At 39.5% G+C, this 23548-nt stretch overlaps 1 protein-coding gene across 4 annotated transcripts in view; it reads right to left on the bottom strand.

Annotated features, from left to right (window-relative positions):
* Positions 1–23548, bottom strand: part of ATP8A1 (ATPase phospholipid transporting 8A1) — a 231171-nt gene that overhangs the window by 183164 nt on the left and 24459 nt on the right. For all 4 annotated transcript variants that reach the window (XM_044224040.1, XM_044224041.1, XM_044224043.1 and 1 more), the window contains exons 2-5: positions 10867–10981; positions 9381–9480; positions 8331–8429; positions 2386–2431 (exon numbers count right to left, since the gene is read on the bottom strand). In XM_044224040.1, the coding sequence (XP_044079975.1) occupies positions 2386–2431; positions 8331–8429; positions 9381–9480; positions 10867–10981 (360 nt within the window). The remainder of the gene's footprint in view (positions 1–2385; positions 2432–8330; positions 8430–9380; positions 9481–10866; positions 10982–23548) is intronic.

Here is a 23548-nt window from a genome sequence, read left to right as displayed (position 1 = left end):
AGTGAGGCAAAGAAAAAAAAATACTATTCCCTCAGAAAATAAACTTAAGTATCAAACTAAAAGTCAGAATTTCTTGGATATAAAATTCTTAAGTTTTCTGTTGATTTTAAGATGGTTTTTATAGCTATTAAGTCCTAATGTTTTATTTTTGACATGAGTTTTATATACTAGGGAAGCTTTCCCTCTTACTTGCCTGTTCATTTTTAGCCATAGAGCTAATCTGGTTAATCCAGGATAAACTGATGAACAGAGAATGATAATCAAGAAATATTTTCTCTAAATAGAAGAAAAAAGGGAGTATTTGGGGAAGTAGGTAAGTACCTGGAATATTGGGAAACCCATCAGTACATGGTATAATAGCCTAAAATCATCACAGCTATGATGGTTGCTCTTCAATTAAACATTATTGATTTCTTGGGGCAAGGCTTGAGGATTGATAACTGCTAGTCCCTGAAGATAGCTCTATATAAGCTCTATATCTATCTCAAGATAGCTCTATCTCTATAGAGATAGCTCTATAGCTATCTACAAGATAGCTACAAGATACATTATGTATCGAAAAAACAGTTACATATTTTTGGTTCAAAAGCTGTTATTAAATATTCTAAGCAACATGGCAACAAAAGCAAATGTATTTTTGCATCCTGTCCAAAACACCAGTACCAATAACATCTGGATTTTTTACCCTTTCAATTCCTTTTGTTGTCTCTTCCCACCCAAATTCCTAGAGTTCCTTTGTTCCCCTGGCTACCAATAGCTTCTTACTCTGTTCTCCAACTTCAATCTGGATGGTCATCCTGTCTCTTTTTGGCTTGTAAACCTTCAAGAGCTACTCAGTATACTCAAGAAAAGTTGGAATCTCCTTCAGTTGGGATTCAGGCCCTGGAAAATTTGACCTTGGCTTTCCTTTTTAATCATGTGTTTGCTTCCCTTTGACATGAATCTCCTTTCTTCATCTGACACTCTGGTAATGGTTCAACAAGGCAATCCAATAGCCTTCTTCATTTCTGTTCAAGATAACCTCTCTTCCCTCTTTCTCACTCAACATATGTGTAAGGTCTTCCCATTTGGACGTCTCTGCTCATTCGAAGTGTTCCCTAAGATTGAAGATAAACCTCAAATTACCCCCAAATTTTCTCTCCTTTTAGATCCATGCAGGACTTAACATAGGAAGCATTATTTGTCACTTTGAAAAATCTAGAGAGACACTGAGATCAGCTAATCCAAATCTTTCGTTTTGATCCATACAAGATCATATTTTATGCTTTCTCACATGTCCTGTAATAAAGAATCTCAGTAATATTTTGTTAATTTATTAAGTGATACTTAAATAAATGTACATTTTTGTATAAAAAATCAGCAGAAAATCCTTTTAGTGGAGGGCATAAGCAGATGATCCCTTTGGAAGAAAAGCAGGGTATTTGGCAGGTCCCATAAAAATCACAGCAGTATAAAAATACTATTTTTAATCACCAGCTAACTTTGGCAGACAAGGCTGATCCTTATCCTATCAGGGAACTTCAGAGGGATGAGATTCTCAGATGGGGCAGGCAAGCTCAGGGATGGGATGAGATGTCTACTTCACATGTTCCTGGCTATTTTTTTTTTATTAAGATTTTATTTATTTGTTTGACAGAGATCACAAGTAGGCAGAGAGGGAAGCAGAAAGAGAGAGGGAGAAGCAGGCTCCCTGCTGAGCAGAGAGCCCAATACGGGGCTCGATTCCAGGACCTTGCGATCATGACCTGAGCCGAAGGCAGATGCTTTAACCCACTGAGCCGCCCAGGTGCCCTTTTTTTTTTTTTTTTTTTTAAATCTAAGAGCATTATGGTCTAGTTATGTTCTTGTGCTAGAGGTCATTTTGGTTTTTTCTGTGTCAAAAAGAGACCCACAACAAAAAGCGATGTCAAAATGTCATGTGTTTCCCAGAAGCTGGCCAGGTTTTTGTTTATTTCTGGGCATATATCATCTGTATGTACAGTATAACACAAAGTACTTCCAACATGCCTTTTAACAATTAACACCACATCTGATTGTTCTCTATCAGTCTTACCTAGAGTAACATCTATTGATCACCAACAAAATACAGACATCGTGCAGCACTTAACATGTTAAAACATCTGCTGATTTCATGGTCAGTATTTTAGAACACATTGCTATGAGGCATTTAAATGTATTAAAAACATTTTCTTTCAAAAGTATTACCACTGTAAATCATTCTAATGTGAATTTAAGTGTCATGCTAATAAATTGTACAAAAAAACAAGTTTATCCTGGAACAAGAACTTAAGAGATACACAGTGTTTTCAATTTAATTACATTTAATTGAAGTGATTGGTACATATTACTGTATCTGACAGGAGAAATAAAATGTAAAAATCCTACCTTGTGTCTGTTTCTTGTTCACTGCATTATCAGCTTTATGACGTTTCTAAAGTTTAAAAGCAAAAACAGAAACTGTGAAAAAGTGGATGAGATTAATGAAACAAAGTAGCAGCTACAAGAAGAAAGGTTTCTTTCAACTTATGTTTCTCAAAAGCTTTTGCCTTTCAGATCCATATCAATTTTATAAGCAAGCTGCAGTGTGGTGATAAGAAGAATTAGAGGGTATGTGGAAATTTTAAAATTAAAAACACGATCTATAGCATCGTCATACAATACTCCTCTTCTGGGAGCACAGCTGTGCAGTCCATGGAAGATCATACATTATTATACAGGTTAAGATTAAACTTTTAATGTAATGGGAAAGGCTGATTTAGATTTTTACTTAAATAATTCACTTAAAAAAGACTGCCCAAGAGAATTATCTGTAACAACTACCGTTTAATAGTGGCACTGAAATATTGTCAGCTCTTATGAAATTCATTATCTAATTAGGGTGAGTACATCCTCCATAATTTAATGACATGTTGATGTGTCACTGACTAGAAACAAACACGTATACCATTTGCATAAAGCCTCTTCCATCCACTGCTTCTCAATGGTCCCTTCTCCCCATCATAAACCACGGAATCACATGATCCTAGTCTCCTTCCACCCAAAGGCACCAAAAAAATTAAATGCTAAACAGAGGAGTTGGTCTAAGTCTAGATGGGTGAGTCTGAAGAGTCACATAAGCCAAGGTTTTAGAACAGAGAGCAAAAGAAACAAAAGGTCAGAGAAGGGAGAGAATTTGAGCGGCCAGGGGAAGCGATCTCGTCTACAGTTCAACTAGAGGTTTTCCATGGCTTCTGTCTAACCTTACAGCATCAAGTGTAACACACCAGCCTCTGCTGACATTACAGAAAAGTGTTGAGTATAACTAACTAAGAACTCAAAAATCCTATCCTTAAAGCTCAAGGTCAGATTTACCTGCATAGACTTGACTGTAAGTTAGGTTGGAATGAATATGAAACAAAGGAGGGCCTAATTTTTCCATTTGAGAAGAAATATGGTTTTTGGAATCACAGGGCAAATATGGCCATACTCTCCGAGAGGGAAGGCCGGAGTTGTGGATTAGCTCTCCTTCCCAAACAGCACCAGTCAGGACTGTCCTAATAGCTGGCAGTGGGAACTCAGTTCCCACAATCAGCCATTGAACTGCACAAAATGCAAATAGGGCATTCAAAACGCCTCTATGGCAGGCCTGTAGAAAATAATTCTTGCCACATCCAGAAGCAGGGACACACTACAATTCTTTCTCAGAGCAAAACACTCAGTAATAAAACTGGAAAAATATACATTTTCATTAGGCAAATTTTTGCTCCCCATAATAAGCTTATGATTTACCAGCAAATGTTCTTCAATGAATTTTTAAAGTTTAAATTTGTAGCATCAGTAGAGAATATTTTATAATTGATGAAACTCTCAAATACTTAACTCTTTTTTATTCGTAAAGATCTATGGAACACTAGAAAGTAACCCAAAATAAATTTTGATTCCAAAATAATGGTTCAAAGCAAATTTAGATATTTGAAACGGGTGCAAGTATTTCCAAAACAATGCACACTTGTGACAGAAAATAGTTAAGACTTCTAACTAACGGAGGCAAAGAAAAGTGAATTAATGAAACATTCCACTTAATCAGGAAATTTAATCATTGTGAAATCCAAGGAGATCCTGAACATGATTTTCCATCTACAGGGAATTCTTGTACAGGTGCATCTCTTTCCTTAGCCTTCCCACCACAGAATGAATTAGGTCACTAGTCGAGAAACACTTGTGTTGAATATACATAAGGATCCATCCAGATAGGCAGATTCTAATCTTATAACTATTAAAAAAAAAAAATCTCTGAATCCCAAACAAATTATCACTCCTTCTAAAATGGACACTTCAGGAAACAATACAGTTATTGCATGAGTTCAAATATCTCCACTGTCCTAGAGTGAGAATTCATTTCCTATCACTGAAGCTTGGTGAATTACTTGGTATTATCAATATTTAATTGGCAGTGCACCAATAAAGTGTCCTGTGTAAATAGTGCCATGAACTTTAGAATACTGAGGTATGTAATGTTGACCACTTCCTCCTGGGAACCCTTCCCCCACACTTCTAAGTGTTTCTTATCTTATCCTTGCCCGGGTGTTCCACTGTACCTTGGTCCCTTCTTCATCTCCTATCTCGTTATACAGGGATAGAATTTCTCAAGGCTTACTCCCTGGTCCTCTTTGCTTCTTACTCGGTACTCTCTTCCCAGCTCAGCTCATCCGGACCTGCAGTTTCACTTGTAACTGATACATCAATAAATAGCAGCCAAGGCTCTCATCTGAGCTCCAGAGAGTTACATCCTATAGCCTCCTTGACATCTCCCTCTGGCAATCTCAAAGGCATCTCCAGCTAGGTCCACAAGGCAATCTAAGACTTTAACCCCCAAGCTTTCGTCCTTGTTCTCAGATATGGAGCCTTATGCCCTCTCGAGAGTCATCCTGGCATCTTCTCCTCTCTCTCACTCCCATCTAATCCTTCTTCATTCACTAATATTTACAGAACACCATGAGCCAGGTCCTGTTACTATTGGTGAGGATACAGCCAAGAACAAGAGACAAAACTCGTGCTCTTTATGGAACTGACATTCTAGTGTTGGAGAGAAAATGTGAGTCAAAGAAGTAGGGTATGCAGCATGTTGGATGGTGAAAAGTCTTATCAATTCTATTCTTAAAGCAATATTGAATTCATTTCTCTATGTTGCTTTATCTGCAATGCCACCTGGTCTAAATCTCCCCATTTTTAAAATACCAGCTACTAAAATATTCCTCTAACTAGTATACCCACATCCTGTTTCTCTCCAATCCATTTTCTAAATTTTAGTCGAAAGGACATTTGGATGATGATAATACAGTTAACGTTTATTCATCACTTACTAGAACTAGGTACTGTTCTAAGGACTTCAGTGAATTATTTCATTCTTACAAGAGCTAGTGTGGTTACCTGATTAATGTCTGTCTCCCCTACTCGACTGCAAGCTCCAACCTGCCTTCTTTTACTCACTCATCTCTTCCTCATCTTTGGTCTCTGAACACCACGGACTTTCAAAAATTATGTTTGTTTTTCTTTTTTGAAGAATTAAGTTAACAAGTGTATAGTAAAGAAGGCATGTTTTTCATGGTGAATATTATCAATTTAACAACCAATCTTGACCCTTACCATAAGAGTTGGCATCACATGAAAAAATGATCAACATCATTAGCCATCAGGGAAATTCAAATCAAAACCACACTGAGATTCCACCTTATACCAGTGAGAATGGCCAAAACTGATAAGGCAGGAAACAACGAATGTTGGAGAGGATGTGGAGAAAGGACAACCCTCTTACACTGTTGGTGGGAATGCAAGTTGGTGCAGCCACTTTGGGAAACAGTGTGAAGTTTCCTCAAGAAGTCAAAAATAGAGCTATCCTATGACCCAGCAATTGCACTACTGGTATTTACCCCAAAGATACAGATGTAGTGAAAAGAAGGGGCACATGTACCCCATGTTCATAGCAGCCAAGTCCACAATAGCCAAACTGCAGAAGGAGCCAAGATGTCCTTCAACAGAAGAATGGATAAAGATATGGTCCATATATACAATGGAATACTACTCAGCCATCAGAAAGGATGAACACCCACCCTTTTCATCGACATGGATGGGACTGGAGGGGATTATGCTGAGTGAAATAAGTCAAGCAGAGAAAGACAATTATCATATGGTTTCACTCATATGTGGAACATATAGAATAAGACAGAACACATTAGGAGAAGGAAGTGAAAAATGAGGTGGAGGGAATCAGAGGGGAAGACAAACCATGAGAGATTACGGACTACGGCAAATAAAATAAGGGCTTCAGAGGGGCGGGGGGGGAGGGACGGGTAAGCCTGGCGATGGGTATTAAGGAGGGCATGTACTGCACGGAGCACTGGGTGTTATATGCAAACAATGAATCATTTATTCTATCTATCTATTTATTTATTTATAGATTTTATTTATTTATTTGACAGAGAGAGAGAGAGATCACAAGTAGGCAGAGAGGCAGGCAGAGAGAGAAGGGGAAGCAGTCTCCCCGCTGAGCAGAGAGCCCAATATGAGGCTCAATCCCAGGACCCTGAGATCATGACCCGAGCCAAAGGCAGAGGCTTAACCCACTGAGACACCCAGGGGCCCCTAAGAGTTTGTTTAAAACAACAACAACAACAAAAACCGTCTAGGATATCACTTTATTTACATTTGTTTTCATAAAGAGGGGTATTAAAACCATAGCTAGAGGGTTTATAGTTTTGTTAGGGAAAAAGAAAAAAGACAGGACAGGCAGCTGAGACCAGTGATAATAACATGGAGTTCTAGAACAAAACTGCCTTGTTTTGAATTCTCATAGCACCAGTTATTAACTGTGTGACCCTGGGCGAGTTACCTTGCTCCTCTGTGCCTCCTCTCCCTTATCTATAAAATGGGGATAATACCAGGAATCCTTTAGAGAGTGGCTGGAAGACTCAGTAGATGTCAAGGATATAAAAGAAGTACATGGATCCCAGAAACTCAACAGATGTGATTCATGCCATTGCTGGTGGCCACAATACAGAGGAAGAGCCCTGGAGGAGATGGAATCTGATCCCGACCATTTCTCGGACACGTTTCATGACCTCTCTAAGCCCCAGCTTCCTTACCTTTAAAATGGGATTAATATCCAACTTATAATGTTCTTGAAGAAAAATATTTGTAAACCCACAGCACAATGTCTAGTAAATAATACGTACTTAACCAAAACTATGTCAAAGAATGAAAAGAGAGCACATAAGGCAAACAAAGAGACAAATTACAGTAAAGACCGATCCTTATGGATTGCGAGATCCAAGTGCAATTTAAAGAATGGTAAGTCTGTGTGGAACAATATAGGTAAAAAAGAGGGTCCCTTAAATTTTCCGCTTGTGGTCCCCATCAAGCATGTCCTCTCCGATGAAGAGGATGGTGATGTTTTACACAAAAGCACACGGACATACAACCTCCATTAGCCACTTGAATGTTTTGGATGATCTAAATGGACAATTGACCCTTTTCAATTTGATTCTCCACAGAAATAATATAAATATTTGTGCAACTTTAAACTGAAGCTTCCTAAAGAATGTCTCAGGTCTTCCTTGCCTTACTGTCTGACTTGCCTAAGACTCAACAGAAGGTCATTTCAGATAGGTCTAAGGCTCCACAGAAGGTCATTTCAGATAGGCCAAGTATTTAAAGAGCATAGAAAAAAAAATTGGCTTCCTCAATAAGGGAGTTAAAATAACGGTAAAAGAGAGGAAAAAGAAAAGTCTGAATTTATTTGGGGGAACTTATTTTATGAACAGGAAATTGACTTCCCCTTTTCTCAGCTACTAGTGTAATAAAAATAGCAAATGTCATTACTTTCTTTCAGTAAAATAAAAGGAAGCTTAGAACTACTAAAGATGAAAAGGAATCAGTGGCATTTAAAGTAAAAAACGTGCATATGAATTAAAAATAAAACCTACGTTATAAGACCCTTTGCATTGAGATAATTTGGACGTTACTATGTTTAACTTGAAATAATATTCCAATTGAACATTGGGCATAAATGAAAATAATGGTCAGATACAGTTCTCTCTCCAAGCCAGTTATTGCATTTAATATAATTTCTTTTGTTACTAAACTACCAATGCAGAGAACACTCTGCCAAGCATTCTGTCACAGTAATCCTGTAGAATCTAAGAGCAATGGACTCCAGAGCGTATTCTATGCCTTAAAGTTGAACGGGCATCTTAAACAACTTGTGTCGAGCGTTAAACTTAAAGAGAAACTAATATTTTAATATACGCATCTAAAATAAGTCATATTTATTTATGAAAAAATGAAGCACTTACAATATCCTCTATGATCTCTTTGATAGCTGCCACAGCTAAAATAAATAAGAGAGGAACCAGGGTTGTGTAGCGACCTGTTGGGGATACATCAGGTATTTGCTATTTGGGGGGAGAAAAAAAAAGAAATCCAGTGAGAACTAGTAGGTTTATAATACGTATACAAACAACCAAGTCTTCGTGCCTCTTAAGCTACACTTCGGTGCTTTTACTACTGCGGCCGACTAACACAGAGGGGCCAGTTTGTGGAAGAGGGTGGGAGCTCGCTTCAGGACAAGCTGTCCTGTGCACAACTAACACCTACAGAGGGGAGTTCGGTAAATACCACATAATCAGTAAAAACGATATTCTAAAAACACACCGCATCACACGGGAAAATATCCACACATATCACATGGTTCAAGTAGAATACAAAACATATGTATTCTCTGATCTTCTTCTGTAAGCTAAATCAGAAAACAATATGTGGGGGGAAGGGAGAGACCAGGAAGATAGACATTGCGAGGGTTAAGAGTAGTTGCCTCTGGGTGGCAGAAAAATAGTTGCTTTAATTTTTTTTCTTCAGGCCTCTTTGTTGTGTTTTCTAATGATTTTTATAATGAATGTATGTTTTTTTAATAAAATGAAACTTTTTTTTCCTGATAACTACTAACGCAAATACAAGAAGAAACTAGTTTTAAAATGGAAATTCTTCTACCTTAAGGTTCAGAACAGTTACTTAAAATAAATTAATGTTTAATTAATATTTTAATTGATATTTAATAAAACCAATAAATTAATGTTAATGTGGGGGGAAAGTCCCATCCCCCTTTACCATCAAATTTCATTCCTGTCATATCAAATTTACCGAATGTTTAAAATGAGCTGATAAAGGTGAATCAAATGTCAGTGGAATTCTGACATTGCTTGCAGCAGGCCTGGAAATGTCCACCCAAACCAGCTTGTCTCTCTGTGTTTAGATAAGCTTTACAAAATTGGTCACCGGCTTAACAAAAACATTTATTAATATCTGAACATTTGACTTTGAGCTAAAGTTTTATAACGTGACTTTACCTGAAGCAGTGCAATAAAGAGAAAAAATGAGTTAGCAGCTCTTCTGAACTGAGAGTAGAGAAATCTTGGAAGGAATGTGATTATGTTGTATTTTGCAGTGCTAGAAAACAAAATGAAAAGTAGCATAAAACTTAATTACCCCATAATTAGCACCCACATTTACAAAATTCTATCATCATCATACAAAATATTAGATGAACATCTGCCCTTTGTTTCAAATTGGGAGAATATTACAAATGGTCATTAACCTAAATGAAATGAGTGAAAAGAACTGTCAAATTAAATAGTAAGAATTTAATTTTCTGCACAATATCTTTTGTTCTCTCTTTGGCCAACCATCCTTTTTTTAACATACTAAGAGTAGCTTACAAAGTAGAGCAACTTTAGTTAGGACAGTCTATAATACATAAATTTTAAAAATCTTACAAAAAATTGAATTTGAGTAAGACCAGGAACTTTAAACAGAGATGGTTCACTGGATAATTTCAGGAAAATGAGAAGTTTTCTAGGGTTCTGTTCAAATTTTCTTCAAGGTCCGTCCAGGAACTAGGCCAGGACTCTACACCAAACATACCAGCTAAGTCCACAGTCAGTAAGATATCATCATTTAGGTCTTGAAAACATCCAGTCTTTTTCTTGTTATTTAAATAGAAGATTACACGAGTTACTAATTGTGAAGCTGGATGATGGGTACAAGGGGATTTGTTGTGCTATTTTTAATGCTTTCCACAAAAAGCTTTAAAAAAATAAAAAATAAATAAAAAAATAGGTGATTACAGGAACGCATACCACATTTCCAAACTGAGAAATTTACTCTAGAATGTGAAGTTGTAAATATTAATTTTAAGTGGTCATTTCTCAAATCCAGGAATTTTGCCTCTGGAGAAACACTGGGCTAGGATAATGGGTAAGAGGTGTTCATGTTCACTCCAGTCCAGAGGCCACTTAGTGAACAGTACTTGCAACAGCGACACTTTTTATACTATTGTTGGAAGGAAAATGTAACACTCAAGCAATTCTCAGAGTCCTCTTTCTCAACACCATACTCAATTTTACAACTATCAAAAGCCAACATTTAAAGACTATTAAACAAAAAGGAGTTCTTGGTGAAGAAATGCAAAGACCTCTTCTAAAATGTTAAAACTTGTTGGCCAAATAGAGTGAACTCATCACTCTATTAACAGGTTCAAGACAAAGGTATTTATCTATAATCATCTTTCACTGTTGGGTGACTACATAGAGAATTGGTAGAGTATGGCTGTTATCCTTTCTGCTCCCTCCAGCTTCCAGATTCTTATTCACATCTCCTTATTGGCTAGAAGTTCGAAAAACCAGCCGAGTCACACCACCTTCAATAAACTCTCAAACAGTAACTGATTAAACTGAACGCTCTTTGGAAGCATTTTTGTTTTGGCAGGAGAGAGGAGATGGCCTGTTGAGTTCCGCTGTGATAGCTGGTCCCACAGAGATCTTCGGTAGTTCCTACCTGACATGATTATTGCAGAATTTTGTCAGCTGGGGATGGTTGATGAATATAGTCCGTACTTCCTCCTGGTCAGCCAGTGAAGTCTTCTCCGAGACATCATCGGTCTTCTCATAGCCTTAAAGAGAGACAGTCTTCTTAGTAAGAAATGTTTCATGCTATTATCGAGACAAAAACATACTTCATAACTACTCGAGAGTCTGAAATATGTTAAAGCTAAAATAAATAAAAAATCTTAAAATATGTTAAAAGCTACATGCTTCCCCAATTGATGAGCTCACTTCTTTTACAATTAAAAGAGGAAAATACCCACATCTCCTATTTCTACTAAATTTGAAAGGCAGCATTTAATAGTCATGTAAAAACTGACCATTTCAAAAAACGGTAACATCACTTTGCAATTTTTACTCATCTTTCCCCCATAAATGTTTGACTTCCTTCCTTCCATTATGTGAGAATACATCTGAAAGTGACAAGAAAATTTAAACTAGTTTCCATTACAGTTTTAGACAAGACTAGTAAGAGAGGGTAATTTAAAATACTTTTTTAAAAAAACTTAAGTATACACATTTAATACCCCTCTGGTGTTTCTCCCTGCCTCCCCCTTTTTGGTGAAGACAGAAAAAAAGACAAACATTAAGGATTACATAGGCAACCATTGTGCGTGTGTGTACGATCACAACTCACTGTGATCATCTTACTCTTTCCACTAATGACAATTTATGTTCACAGTGAGTTTTAAATTTCTTGAGACCATTTCAAGTCACCTCAGGATCGTTCTAACAATGCAATAGATTCCAGCAATTCCAATGTGGTAACATCTTGTCACCATATTGAGAACACTTTTTTCAAAACACAAGTTCCAGAAGAACAGGAAAAATAAATTGTAAACTGCTTATTTTTACTTTCTAGTGAGAATTAAGTCAGACTAGATTAAATTAGTCTTTACCCGTTTCCAAGAAAGGGCCGCCAACAGTCCTCTGTATTAAATACCCATTTTTCTTCTCTTCTTCATCTAGCCAAGACAACCCCTCCCCTAAAACCTGCTGAACATTTCATCTGAAGCGTTCTACAATGCTAAGTCAGTGAGCTTTCTCTGTATTGCCACAGCCCTCTGCACTTGCCCTTCTCCCCAGCAAAACACTTATCTGAGGGACTTATTACTGCCTGCCTGCTTATGAGTCTGTCTCTCCCTACCAGAATGGGCATTCCCTGAGGCCACAGATGCTGTGTTACTCATCTTCCTAACACCAGTACCAACAAACAGCAGGTACTCAATAAATGTTTGCTGAATATCAAATGACAAAGGAGTGGTTATTTGGCCATTTGGGTTTTTTTTTCCCCTGAGGGCAAGCAAATTTTTCTCCACCCATTGATAAGGACACTAATGTCAGCCAAGGGCTGGTAACAAACTGTACAAGGAAAGCTTGTCTGCGGGGTTTTGTTGCTGTATGAAACCAGAAAATCATTCAGGCTTTCTACAAAGGTGGGGAACATGAGTATGGGGACCAGTGTCGTGTGTGCAGGGGAATTCACAGGGGGCAACAAAGGGCAAGGTAAAGACAGGTGAGATGTGCTGAAAAGCACACAGGCCAGATCTCGGGAGAACGCTCATGCTTGTGCTGAAGTCTGGAACACATCCTCTGGTTGGCAGCAAGCCAGCCACTGAGAGCTTTCCAAGTAGAGAGGCTCAGAGTGAGAACGGTCACCCCGGAGGCCACGTGTCTCCAAATTAAGTACTGTCCTATCCATTTTACAGTTTTAGGCACATTAGCAGCTTTGCCTATGGTCACACGGTGAATAATTCTCTCTCACTATGTCATGTTTTAGATAAAAACTTTCCCTCTAGTTTTATAGAATCAAAACAAATTTTTAAAGATTTTATTTATTTATTTGGCAGACAGAGATCACAAGTAGGCAGAGAGGCAGGCAAGGGGTGGGGGGAAGCAGGCTCCCTCCTGAGCAGAGAGCCCGACGCGGGGCTCCATCCTAGGACCCTGAGATCATGATCTGAGCTGAAGGCAGAGGCTTTAACCCACTGAGCCACCCAGGTGCCCCTAGAATCAAAAATTTTTTTTTATTTTATTTATTTTATTTATTTTTATTTTTTTTTAAAGATTTTATTTACTTATTTGACAGATAGAGATCACAGGTAGGCAGACAAGCAGGCAGATATATAGAGTGCTAGAGACTGGATATTTGCGTCTTCTCAAAAGCCATCAGTAAACATGTAATCCCCAAATTGGTGGCATGAGGAGGTGGGGCATTTGGAAGGTGATCAGGTCATGAAGGTGGAGGCCTCATAAATAAGACCAGTGTCCTTACAAAAGGGACCGAGAGAGATCGCTTGTCCCCTTCACCATGTGAGGACACAGCAAGAAGACGGTCAGTAACCAGGAAGTGAGCCCTCACCAGACAGTGAATCTGCTGGCGCCTTGATCTTGGACTTCCCAGGCTCCAGAACCGTGAGTACTACATCCCTGTTGTCCATACACCACTCAGTCTATGGTATTGTTAGAGCAGCTTGAACAGACTAAGATATGGAACACGAGATAGCAGGATATACATTTTAAAAAATTCTTAAAAATCTTTTATGAGATTTTCCTTAATGACAGCACAAAAATCATAATGTCCTGTTTCTGGCACCTCAACCCGACAGAGATCCTCAGGAAAAACCAATTCTCAACTCTGTTCTGAGGCCCTCAGATTGCATTTACTTTATGTGGCTGGACTTTTGAGGGCCTGGCCCTTGGATGTTCTTAGCTGAAGAGTTAGGTGTCACTCCATATCCATTTGTATTGGGGTCTCAAAAGCTACCAAAGGTGGCACTGGACATCACTTCTCCCCCTCGCACATTACTTATTTTCAGGAATATCTACGAAGCAAAGGAATCTCCTGGGACAAAGGGAATGGAATCAACCCCTGAATGGGAGAGTAATTAAAACAATCCCAATGGACTAGGAACGTCCTAACCAAGGTCTGAATAAAGGACCTCTAAAGGAAAAAAATCACCAAAGTCAGGAAGGAAGTCTACGGTGACCTGTTTTCATCCAGTAGGGGGGCTGGTGGTTCTAAGCACAGAATGTTACGGATGCCACAGGCCTTCTTCCTTGAGGCAATACAGAAGGAAAGCCTTGGAAAGATGGTGCACGTGAAGCTGAGCACACGAAGCAGAACCTGTGGGACCCAGGCAGCGGGATACCCTGAGCAGAAATGATACAGGAGGAGGGAAGGAGATCGGCACTGAAAGCAGGGGGCCAGTTGCTCAGCCAGTGGGAGCCGGTAGTCACCCCTTGATCTGCTTCCCTCGGGACTCCAGGGAGCCTGGATCCTCCATCATCAGTAACAAAGACACCCTGTAGGCACCTGAGGCCACTCCCAGGACATCAAAAGCCGGACATTGCAGGTACCGCCTTGTTTATGCCCCCGAATTGCTTTTATTCCCAGCGGTAGGGAGCGGGCTCGGAGTGAGCCGGCATAGCAACCTGAGAAGCAGCTGAGGGAATGCACCTCATCTCGTAGGTCCCAGGAATAACCCTTGAAGGTGTCTGGGGAAAAGACTAGCATTCTTACTAATTTGGAAAGGGAAAGTTTGTTGACTATTCTGATGAGAGCCTTCAATGGACTCCTGTCTTCTGTTGTAGAAATAGGCAGGTTAGTTCTGGACATATGGGTAACAAACACATCAATCCAAACTCCCTCAACATCTGATGAACTAACCCACTGAGAGATGACAAGTCTAACAGCATTGGGTTAGCACAGCCTGATGGACCCAGTTCCCCAACAGGGTTAGATGCATCTGTAGAACCGCAATCTTCAGTCTGTTGGGATACCTTGGCAAGGAGGCCATGATACCGCAAATCTGTTTGACACGGTTCTCTTTCCTTCCACAAAGCTAGGAAGAGTGCTACCAATGTTTAACTCGCAGACTCATCAATTTCTGACCATATTCATCTCCAGATTGAATTGGAGATTCAGTGGGACCTTTAACCGCCCAGTGGGATTTGACCATGAAATCCTGCAGGGCTAGGAACAGATCGGCCTCTCTTACAGGTGGCTTTGCTCCTCCCATGAGTTGAGCTTACAAAGAAATAAGGAAGGAAGCCCATTTCCCTCATTTTCAAGTTCTTGGCCATTTCAATATGGCCCCAAGTACAGACATCCAAAAGGATGATAGTGACATCAGATCCACGCTCCTTTATTTTGAATTCTCCAGGAAAATCATTCAAACATTCAGCCCGGTGTCCTCACTGCTCACTTGGGCATTTGACATCCACTAATAGCATCATTACTCTTCTTAAACTAAAAGTTCTACAAGAGCAAAGAACCTGGCAGACACAGTCATACACCCAGCACTGTAGGGAACAGAAGCGAAGCAGGTGTCAATAATGTTTTCTGAACTGCCTTAGCTTCTTTCGGTGTCGCATGCTCCAATGTCCATAATGTCTTAAAACCAGCCCGAAGCAACCCAGTCTCCTAAAGTAAACTATTGTGCACTAGCTTTTACTGAAATGAATAAGGAGGAGACTTTTCCTTATTTATGCAAAATAGAATAGACCATGATTCAGTAAGCAGAGTTCCAGGTACTGTGAAAATTCTGTGTTCAGCGTTTATAATATCCTGTTTGATTATCATTTCCCCAGCAGAAAAGTATTTTTGTTTTCTAAAGCACTGTTGTTAACTATTTCAATTAATGATAACATTACTCAGTATTTAAATGATAAAATTACTTAGAACACACAGCAAACCAGGGATTTTTCCCAGGCCAAATTCCACATTCTTAATTATAAACTGACCAAATGCTATTTCTAGGCTTCTGAAGGACCAAGATTTTCAATACAAGGAAACAAAGAGTGACATATCACTTTCAGCTCCTGAATGTGCTACAAGAAGGTATTACACTGTATTATTAAAGAGGGACAGGGAAGCAACATCCTCCTGGTGGCCATAGTTTTCTTTCTCAAGGAAACAGAAGATGCTGACGGGTCCGCATTCTGTTCATGGTCCTGAAGTGAACAAGGTTCCTCTTCTCCTAACAGTGTTTCATCATTAAACACGCTTGGTGGTTATGAGGCAAGCTCTGGCTCTTCCACTGAGTACTTCTGTGACCCTGTGAAAACCGATTCATGCCTGGGGATTGTTTCTCTTCCCTTGTAAAATGAAGAAGGTGAGCTAATGCTCCGAAGTTCTTTCTCAGTTCCCAAATTCTGAGAAATTAGTATTTGCGGCACACCAGGAAGAAAAAGGCCACTACATCCTTTGTTCAAAAGAACAAGGAAATTTGCAAAATTAGAATCTCCCTACTTGAACGAGATTTTTCTCAGCATCAGCTGCATTATCTAATCTGCAGCAGAACCCAGTTGCACAAACGGTGCTCTGTGTTTGAAAAGATAAGTGTGTCACTAGCAACTCCCTGGCACCCACCTACTGACCAGCAACGACTGGGTTAATGAGTATGTTGACATACAGTCTCTCTTTCTCTGCCCAGATTCATGATCACATGCTTATAATGCAACAGAGAAGAAAAATGCTCAACTATTTAACTGAAGGGCTCTGAGTCCTTTCAGTACAATTATAGCAGAAGTATCATCTTTGAAATGTTCTATTTCTTATCCCAAATATCATGATCTAATCTGTCAGATTGTTCCTTCACTCATTCAACATATTTCCACATAAGTGCCTCCTAGGTCCCAGGCAGTTTTTTTGTTTGTTTGTTTGTTTGTTTGTTTTTTCCCAGGCAGTTTTAAAAAAGCTTCAGGAACAGCAGAAAATAATATGAGGTCCCTTCTCTCAGCAACTTAGTTTCTAGAGGAGAGCAGGATAATTACAGATCATGGTAAGTGTGAAGAAAAGAAAACAAGCGATTGATTGAATAACAGAACTCTCTGTGCTTCAGATGCATCATCTCTGTGGTAGAGATGATAACAGGGCCTACTTCAAAGGAAGGTCACGAGGCCGTGAGGTAGTAAACGTAGAAAACAATGCCTCGTGTGGAATAAGAGCTCACGAAATGTTGGCTAGCCTCACTGTCGTTGCTGTGACCTCCACCGCCGGTGCAGCTTCATACTGAGGGGAAGGGAAGGCCTCTCTGAGGACAGGCTGGGTTGGGGGCTCAGTAAGGAATTAAAGAAGGGACAGTGTAAATCCAGCTGGGGAGGAGCAGAAAGGAAGCCCTCGAGGTAAGAATCGGGTCGGCATTTCCAGGGACATGAGGATCAGTGATCGTGAACGTGGGGAGGGGCATCACATCGGCAGAGGCAGGGCCAGATTGGGAAAACAATAAAGAACTTGAACTTAGGTTCTTTGTGCAGTAGAAATCCACTGAAAAGTTTTAGGTGGAAAGATCATCCAGGAAAAAGATGATGGGGCCTGGGTGAGACAGTGGTGACATAGATGAAATGGATGGATACATGACATTTTTTTGGAATTGGTGCTGCTCTGACCCTCATGGCTTCTCCAGGCCAAGCATTACCGTTCCCCCGCTGTGTGATGCAACTGTTACCCACTGTCTGAAGTCACTCCAAGCCAAAGCCCAAGACTTGAGAGAAATTTAAATTTAAATGCAACAAATGATTAATGACTTAACAGAATCTTCTTTACAGCCAACCAATCCTATCCTTAAAAATCATGCATCTTTTTCTAACATACCCGAGGATACTGAAGACATCTATACACTCAAGGAAGGTGTTAAATCGTAACTGGGAGCACAGACCACGGAGTGAGAGATACAGTTCAAGGCCACCAGCTGTGATCTGTGGCTGCCTTAGGCAAATTACTTCATTCTAGCTGTCTACCTGTTTCACGGGTTTTTGTGGGGATTAAATGCAATAATGCATGTGTGTAAAGTATGCAGGACAGAGCCTTGATACCCATGCACATACAAAAATTCTAGCTATTATTTTTATTACTATGAGGAGAAAGGCAGACTGTGGGGGAAAGGAATAGGCTTTATGGTCAGATCATAACACTGTGTAAATTATTTTATGTTCTGAGCTCAGTGTCCTCATGCGTAAAATAGTTACTGAAGGGATCAAATGACATTATGTGAGCAACGTAAGCACAATACTTGTCACTCATACAATTCCTGCCAGCCTGTCCTCCAGCTAGATATTATAAAGTAAATCTCCCCTTCAAAATACATGAGATGGAGAAAACAAGTCTTAAAGACACTCATGCAGGTATTAATATTTTTTAAATTTTGGGATAATATTTAATTAAGGTCGTGACCAGAGATTACATCTAGACAGTACAATAATGGACTTTATCTTACAATTTTATAAATTAATATAAAATCAGTAAATGTTTTCCCCCTAAATGTCATCTGTGTGGGGGGTTATGCAACAGAAAAGCCGGGGTGGGTAGGTAGGAGGGAGAAGAGAACAAAATACAAAGTCATTCTGTTGCCTGGTAATATGGTTATAGAACCATTGAGTTTTTGCAGACTCAACTTTATTGCAATTATCCGTAAGGCTAAAGCTGGAATCAGAGTGTCTATTATATTATCTCCTAACATATTCAGGAGAGTCCAATTGTATATCATTTTGCTCAGTGGCCTCCAATATTACACATTAAAGAGGTCATAGTAATTGTTTATGGTTTTTGACACAGAATGAGGTCATCAGACAAGACAGTCATGCCTGCAACAGTCATGGAATCTAATAAAAGATTAACTGGAAAACTAGTAAGAGACTTTAGAGGCACAAACTACAGATTTTAGGTGTGAGCAAAGTTAAGAAATCATGAGTATTAGGAAATCATGAGTATTACCAAAATTTTAACAGGTTTTGTTTTCTGAAAAAAAAAAAAAAATATATATATATATATATATATATATATATAGCAATTAGAAGTCCTCATGTAATAGGGTTTTTTTTTGTTTTTGTTTTTGTTTTCGGTTTTTGGGGGTTTTTTTTGGCTCAAGTTTCTGGAACAAAGCAATATTCAGCTCAATATAATTTATAGTTTGTATTTATTTTGTTTTTACTGGTATCTTACCACATAAATTGTTTAATTAGAAATATAAAAGCAGTTACTAGAGCTACAAAAGAGATCTGAAATCCCATATCCTGCATTGTTGGAACAGAACAGTGATTTCAAATGTGCAATTGTGAGCTAGACAGCAGCCGCTCAGAGGGTACAAAGGGAAGAAACCACCTCGTGGGAAAACAATGAATTGGGTGATTTAAAGGTTAAGACTCACACTACATTTTCAAAGATGACTCTGAAGAAATCACCTTTAGAAGTATGGAAATTAAATAGAAACTATTCAGCAATCTATCTCAAATTTCTAGCCCATGACTGCAATAGCCAGAAGGGAAATGAAATTTTCAATTGCATCAATACACCTTCCTAGACTGTGTTGATTTGGGCTTAGTACAGTGGCCATCTGCTGCTCATTTCAGCTCGGCATCTGCTTCTCCTGAAAAATCCTTTGGTTTTCTTTGGAGAACTCCTCTTCCCCAATTGTAGGCAGTCTTTAGGGACTAGTACATCAAGATACTAGTCCCTTTTTGACTTAAAGGTAGGCACATGGTTCATGTGTAAACTAATCACAATTTGCATTCTTGACATATGAGAAGGTTGGGCACAGGTAAGACACCTGAACTAATAACCATCTATTATTACTCAAGCTGCCTTGTATCATCCTTGACCTTCCTGTAAAGCTTCTAATTGATTCTGGGAACTACTCTACCTACTTAAAGAGTAAGCTCAGCTTCCTTATTATGGAATTTTAGCAGAAGCATTTCAGTCCTTTGCTTAAAGTTCTCTCCCAATGCCCATCTAATATAGGATACTGACACCATGCTGGGTCCAGGCCACCAGTCACTAGCTGACTTTCCTGCTCTGTATGGAATGATGACCTGGAACCATAAAGCAACTACCCTGCCCACAAAATCACTAGGCTGCCTAGGACCTTCCCCAACCGGCCCTACTTGCTAGATCAGATCTCCTCTGATGTTAACAGCTGTCCTATCCAAGCCCTGAGTACAGCATGTTCTGGGATAACTAGGGGTTGTCACCCTAAGAAATTTACACAACAGCCAAAATCTTTCTACATCCCTAGCTTCCTCTCTTTTACTTTCTTGTTTGTGCAAATGTGAGGGCAGCTCAAACCCTCAAGCCCAAGGAGTTATAACAAAAGGGTGTTAACAAAGGACAACCACTTACCCCAGGGAGGTAAAACATAGTGATGTGCTTCAAAAAATTGGTTGTTTTCATCCTACAGAAAGGTTAACTTCTTTTTTTAAATAATTCTTCTCAAAATGATGACGGTAAGGAAACTACTTCTCATGGTTAGAGAGCCAGTGAGCACCTCAACCAGGACAACACATGGAAACAGACTGAAGTCCAGCCTGGCTTCACAGCTCTAACCCTGATGGATGCGTTCATTCATGCAACAGAAAAGCTTGGCCTGACTCCTAACTCTATTTCTCCTCTACCTGCTCTGGTCCACCTCAGTAGTTTTTCTAACCATAAATCTCTCCTATGCTCATGGCCTTGTTAGATGCTACTTTGATGTTAAAGCACCCTTCCCCATTCCTTACTCCTTGAAGTGTCGCCTACGAAGCTGTTAATAGCTTGTGGTCTTTTGACCATTCCAATAGTAATCTTTTTTTTTTTTTTTTTAAGATTTTATTTTTATTTATTTGACAGACAGAGATCACAGGTAGGCAGGCTGGCAGAGAGAGAGAGTGAGAGAGAGAGAGGAGGAAGCAGGCTCCCTGCTGAGCAGAGAGTCCGATGCGGGGCTCCATCTCAGGACCCTGGGATCATGACCTCAGGTGAAGGCAGAGGCTTTAACCCACTGAAGGCAGAGGCTTTAACCTCAGGTGAAGGCAGGGGCTCCATCTCAGGACCCTGGGATCATGACCTCAGGTGAAGGCAGAGGCTTTAACCCAGGCGCCCCCCAATATTAATCTTTTGACCTGTATACTTATACATAGCAATGGGTAATAAAGATAGATATTAGAGATATACTAACTTATGAGACAGGGCAGGCATAAGGGCACATGTAACCATCAGGTATTTTACTCTAATATGGGGAAGCAACAAAGAACACTCCAGGAAAGTCTTTTGCATGTAATAAATGTTCACTAATTTTTCTATTTTAGTATCAGGCATCCAAAAATTCCTAGAAGTTCTGTGTCTATCTTGATACCCACTAGTATATTCTTTAAGGACCTGTCATACAATACATGGTAAATGATATGTTTCTTTAAGTGTCTTTGTGGGAACTGACCTAAAAATAAACAAGTGTGAAACCACATAGACAACATTTCTTATCTAGAACAGGAGAAAAATGGCTTAATACTTCCTGAATTCAGGCTGATTGCAGAAAGCCCCAAGACTAGTACTATGAACCCTAAGTGGCTGGACACTAAAAAAAAGTACTCCTGGCATTAGGAAGACAGGCTATCCTTAAGGAAGTACCACATGAAAATCTATGGCATGCCTAGTATGGAACCTCACACATAGTAAGTATTCAGTTTTCCTGGCCACCAGCCCTGGATATTAACCTAGAAAAATAACATCTTGGGCATGCTAGAAATAATAATGAAAATGTTAATAATTTTAAAATTTTAAGATATTTAAAATATTTATTAAATTTTAAAATATTTTAAATATTTATTTTAAAATTGTAAAATATATTTTAAAAATAATGAAAATTTAATCATGCTTAACAGGAAAGGAAGAAGAACAATAAAAGATGGAAGGAATTTAATGATCTCTCCTTGAGAAAAGCCCATAGATCATTTGGTCAGATAAAAGAAGTAAATGGTATGTTCCCAATATAGATTTAAAAATTGGCAAGGAAACAGACCGGACTAGCAATGAGGGGTTTCAACTGCCAGATATCTACCAGGCATCTCCTATGAGTCACAATTAGCTAAAAAGCACCACTGACTTGTCTTGGCATCAAATTGAGAAGACGCAGGAAACAAGAGGAGTAATTGCTACTATGGACTGGCTTCTAATCGATACAAAAGGGATAAAGTAGAAATGAAACCTGTAGAAAACATAACTGCACCAGAGCTTTTAATAGGCAGAAAGAGAAGTATCAGAGCAAGCCAGACATGTATTCTAGAAGGACACACTTCAAGTTATCATCAAGACCCAAAAAGGGCAAAAGTCCAGAAGGCTGTCTAAAGCAACATGCTGGGGCACATGGGTGGCTCACTCAGTTAAGCAACTGCCTACGGCTCAGGTCATGATCTCAGGGTCCTAGGATAGAGCCCTGCATTGGGCTCTCTGCTCAGGAAGGAGTCCGCTTCTTCCTCTCCCTCCCTCTGCCCCTCCCCCTACTTATACGCCTGCTTACACACAGGTGCTCTCTCTCTCCAAATAAAAAAAAAAAAAATAATAATAATAATAAATAAATAAATAAATAAAATCTTTTTTTTCCTTTTCTTTCTTTCTTTTTTTTTTTAAAAAGATTTTATTTATTTGAGAGAGAGAGAGTGCAAGCATGAAAGGGGCGAGGGGCAGAGGGAGAAGCCGGCTCCCTGATGAGCATAAGGCCTGATGTGGGACTTGATCCTGGGACCCCAGGGTCATGACCTGAGCCGAAAGCAGTTGCTTAACCAACTGAGCCACCCAGGTGCCCCAAATAAAATCTTTTTTAAAAAAGGCAACGTGCTAGGGTGTCTGGGTAGCTCAGTGGGTTAAAGCCTCTGCCTCCGGCTCAGGTCATGATCCCAGGGTCCTGGGATTGAGCCCCGCATTGGGTTCTCTGCTCAACAGGGAGACTGTTTCCTCTCCTCTCTCTCTCTGCCTACTTGTGATCTCTGTCTGTCAAATAAATAAATTTTAAAAATCTTAAAAAAAAAAAAAAAGGCAACGTGCTGACCAACTCTGAAAGGTCCCCGTGAAGGGGAAAGGGAGGTGTCTTCAAAGAGACCAGTGCTGCCGCACAAGTAAAAGAAGAGAAACAAGATCATGGAAAAGGTTGGAAATTGGCTCACATGTTCAAAAGCGAATAATAACAGATGCACTGACATCTGAGAATGAAGGAAAGGTGTTTGAAAAAATGTCAGAGATGACGGAGATGTTTCCTCCCAACCATTTGGGAGTACAAGGAATTGCTGGGATAGGTCTGTTGCCTGCAACTGATGGTATAATGTTAAGAGAGAATAAAATAAAAACAGAACTTCTCAACTCCTACTTCACGTCATCCTCTTTCAACAGTAATCAACTTAAGACTTTCTTAGAAAAGTTAAACAGGGGTGCCTGGGTGGCTCAGTGGGTTAAGCCGTTGCCTTCGGCTCAGGTCATGATCCCAGGGTCCTGGGATCAAGCCCCGCATCGGGCTCTCTGCTCGGCCGGGAGCCTGCTTCCTTCTCTTTCTCTCTGCCTGCCTCTCTGCCAGCTTGTGATCTCTCTCTGCCAAATAAATAAATAAAATCTTAAAAAAAAAAAAGAAAAGAAAAGTTAAACATTAGTTGGCGGCACGAAAGCACAAATGAAAGGACGGGCTTGCTAAAAAAAAGAAAAGCCAGCACCTATCTGCTCTACATGAACCCTTATCTCGTAGCTTATCTATGTCTATATCAATACACACCTACAAACAGACACACGCATAGATATTTTTAAACCTACAGAACTGTGAGAACCTGTAGAATCGTTAAGTGGATGGTCACTAATCATAGAAGAACCATGGGGAATGAGAGGTTCCAAAAGTTGGAGG

The sequence above is a fragment of the Neovison vison genome, chromosome 11, assembly GCF_020171115.1.
Source record: "Neovison vison isolate M4711 chromosome 11, ASM_NN_V1, whole genome shotgun sequence".
NCBI classification, from domain to species: Eukaryota; Metazoa; Chordata; class Mammalia; order Carnivora; family Mustelidae; genus Neogale; species Neogale vison.
Note: the sequence above shows the minus strand (reverse complement) of the source record. Positions and strands in the feature narration are given on the sequence as shown.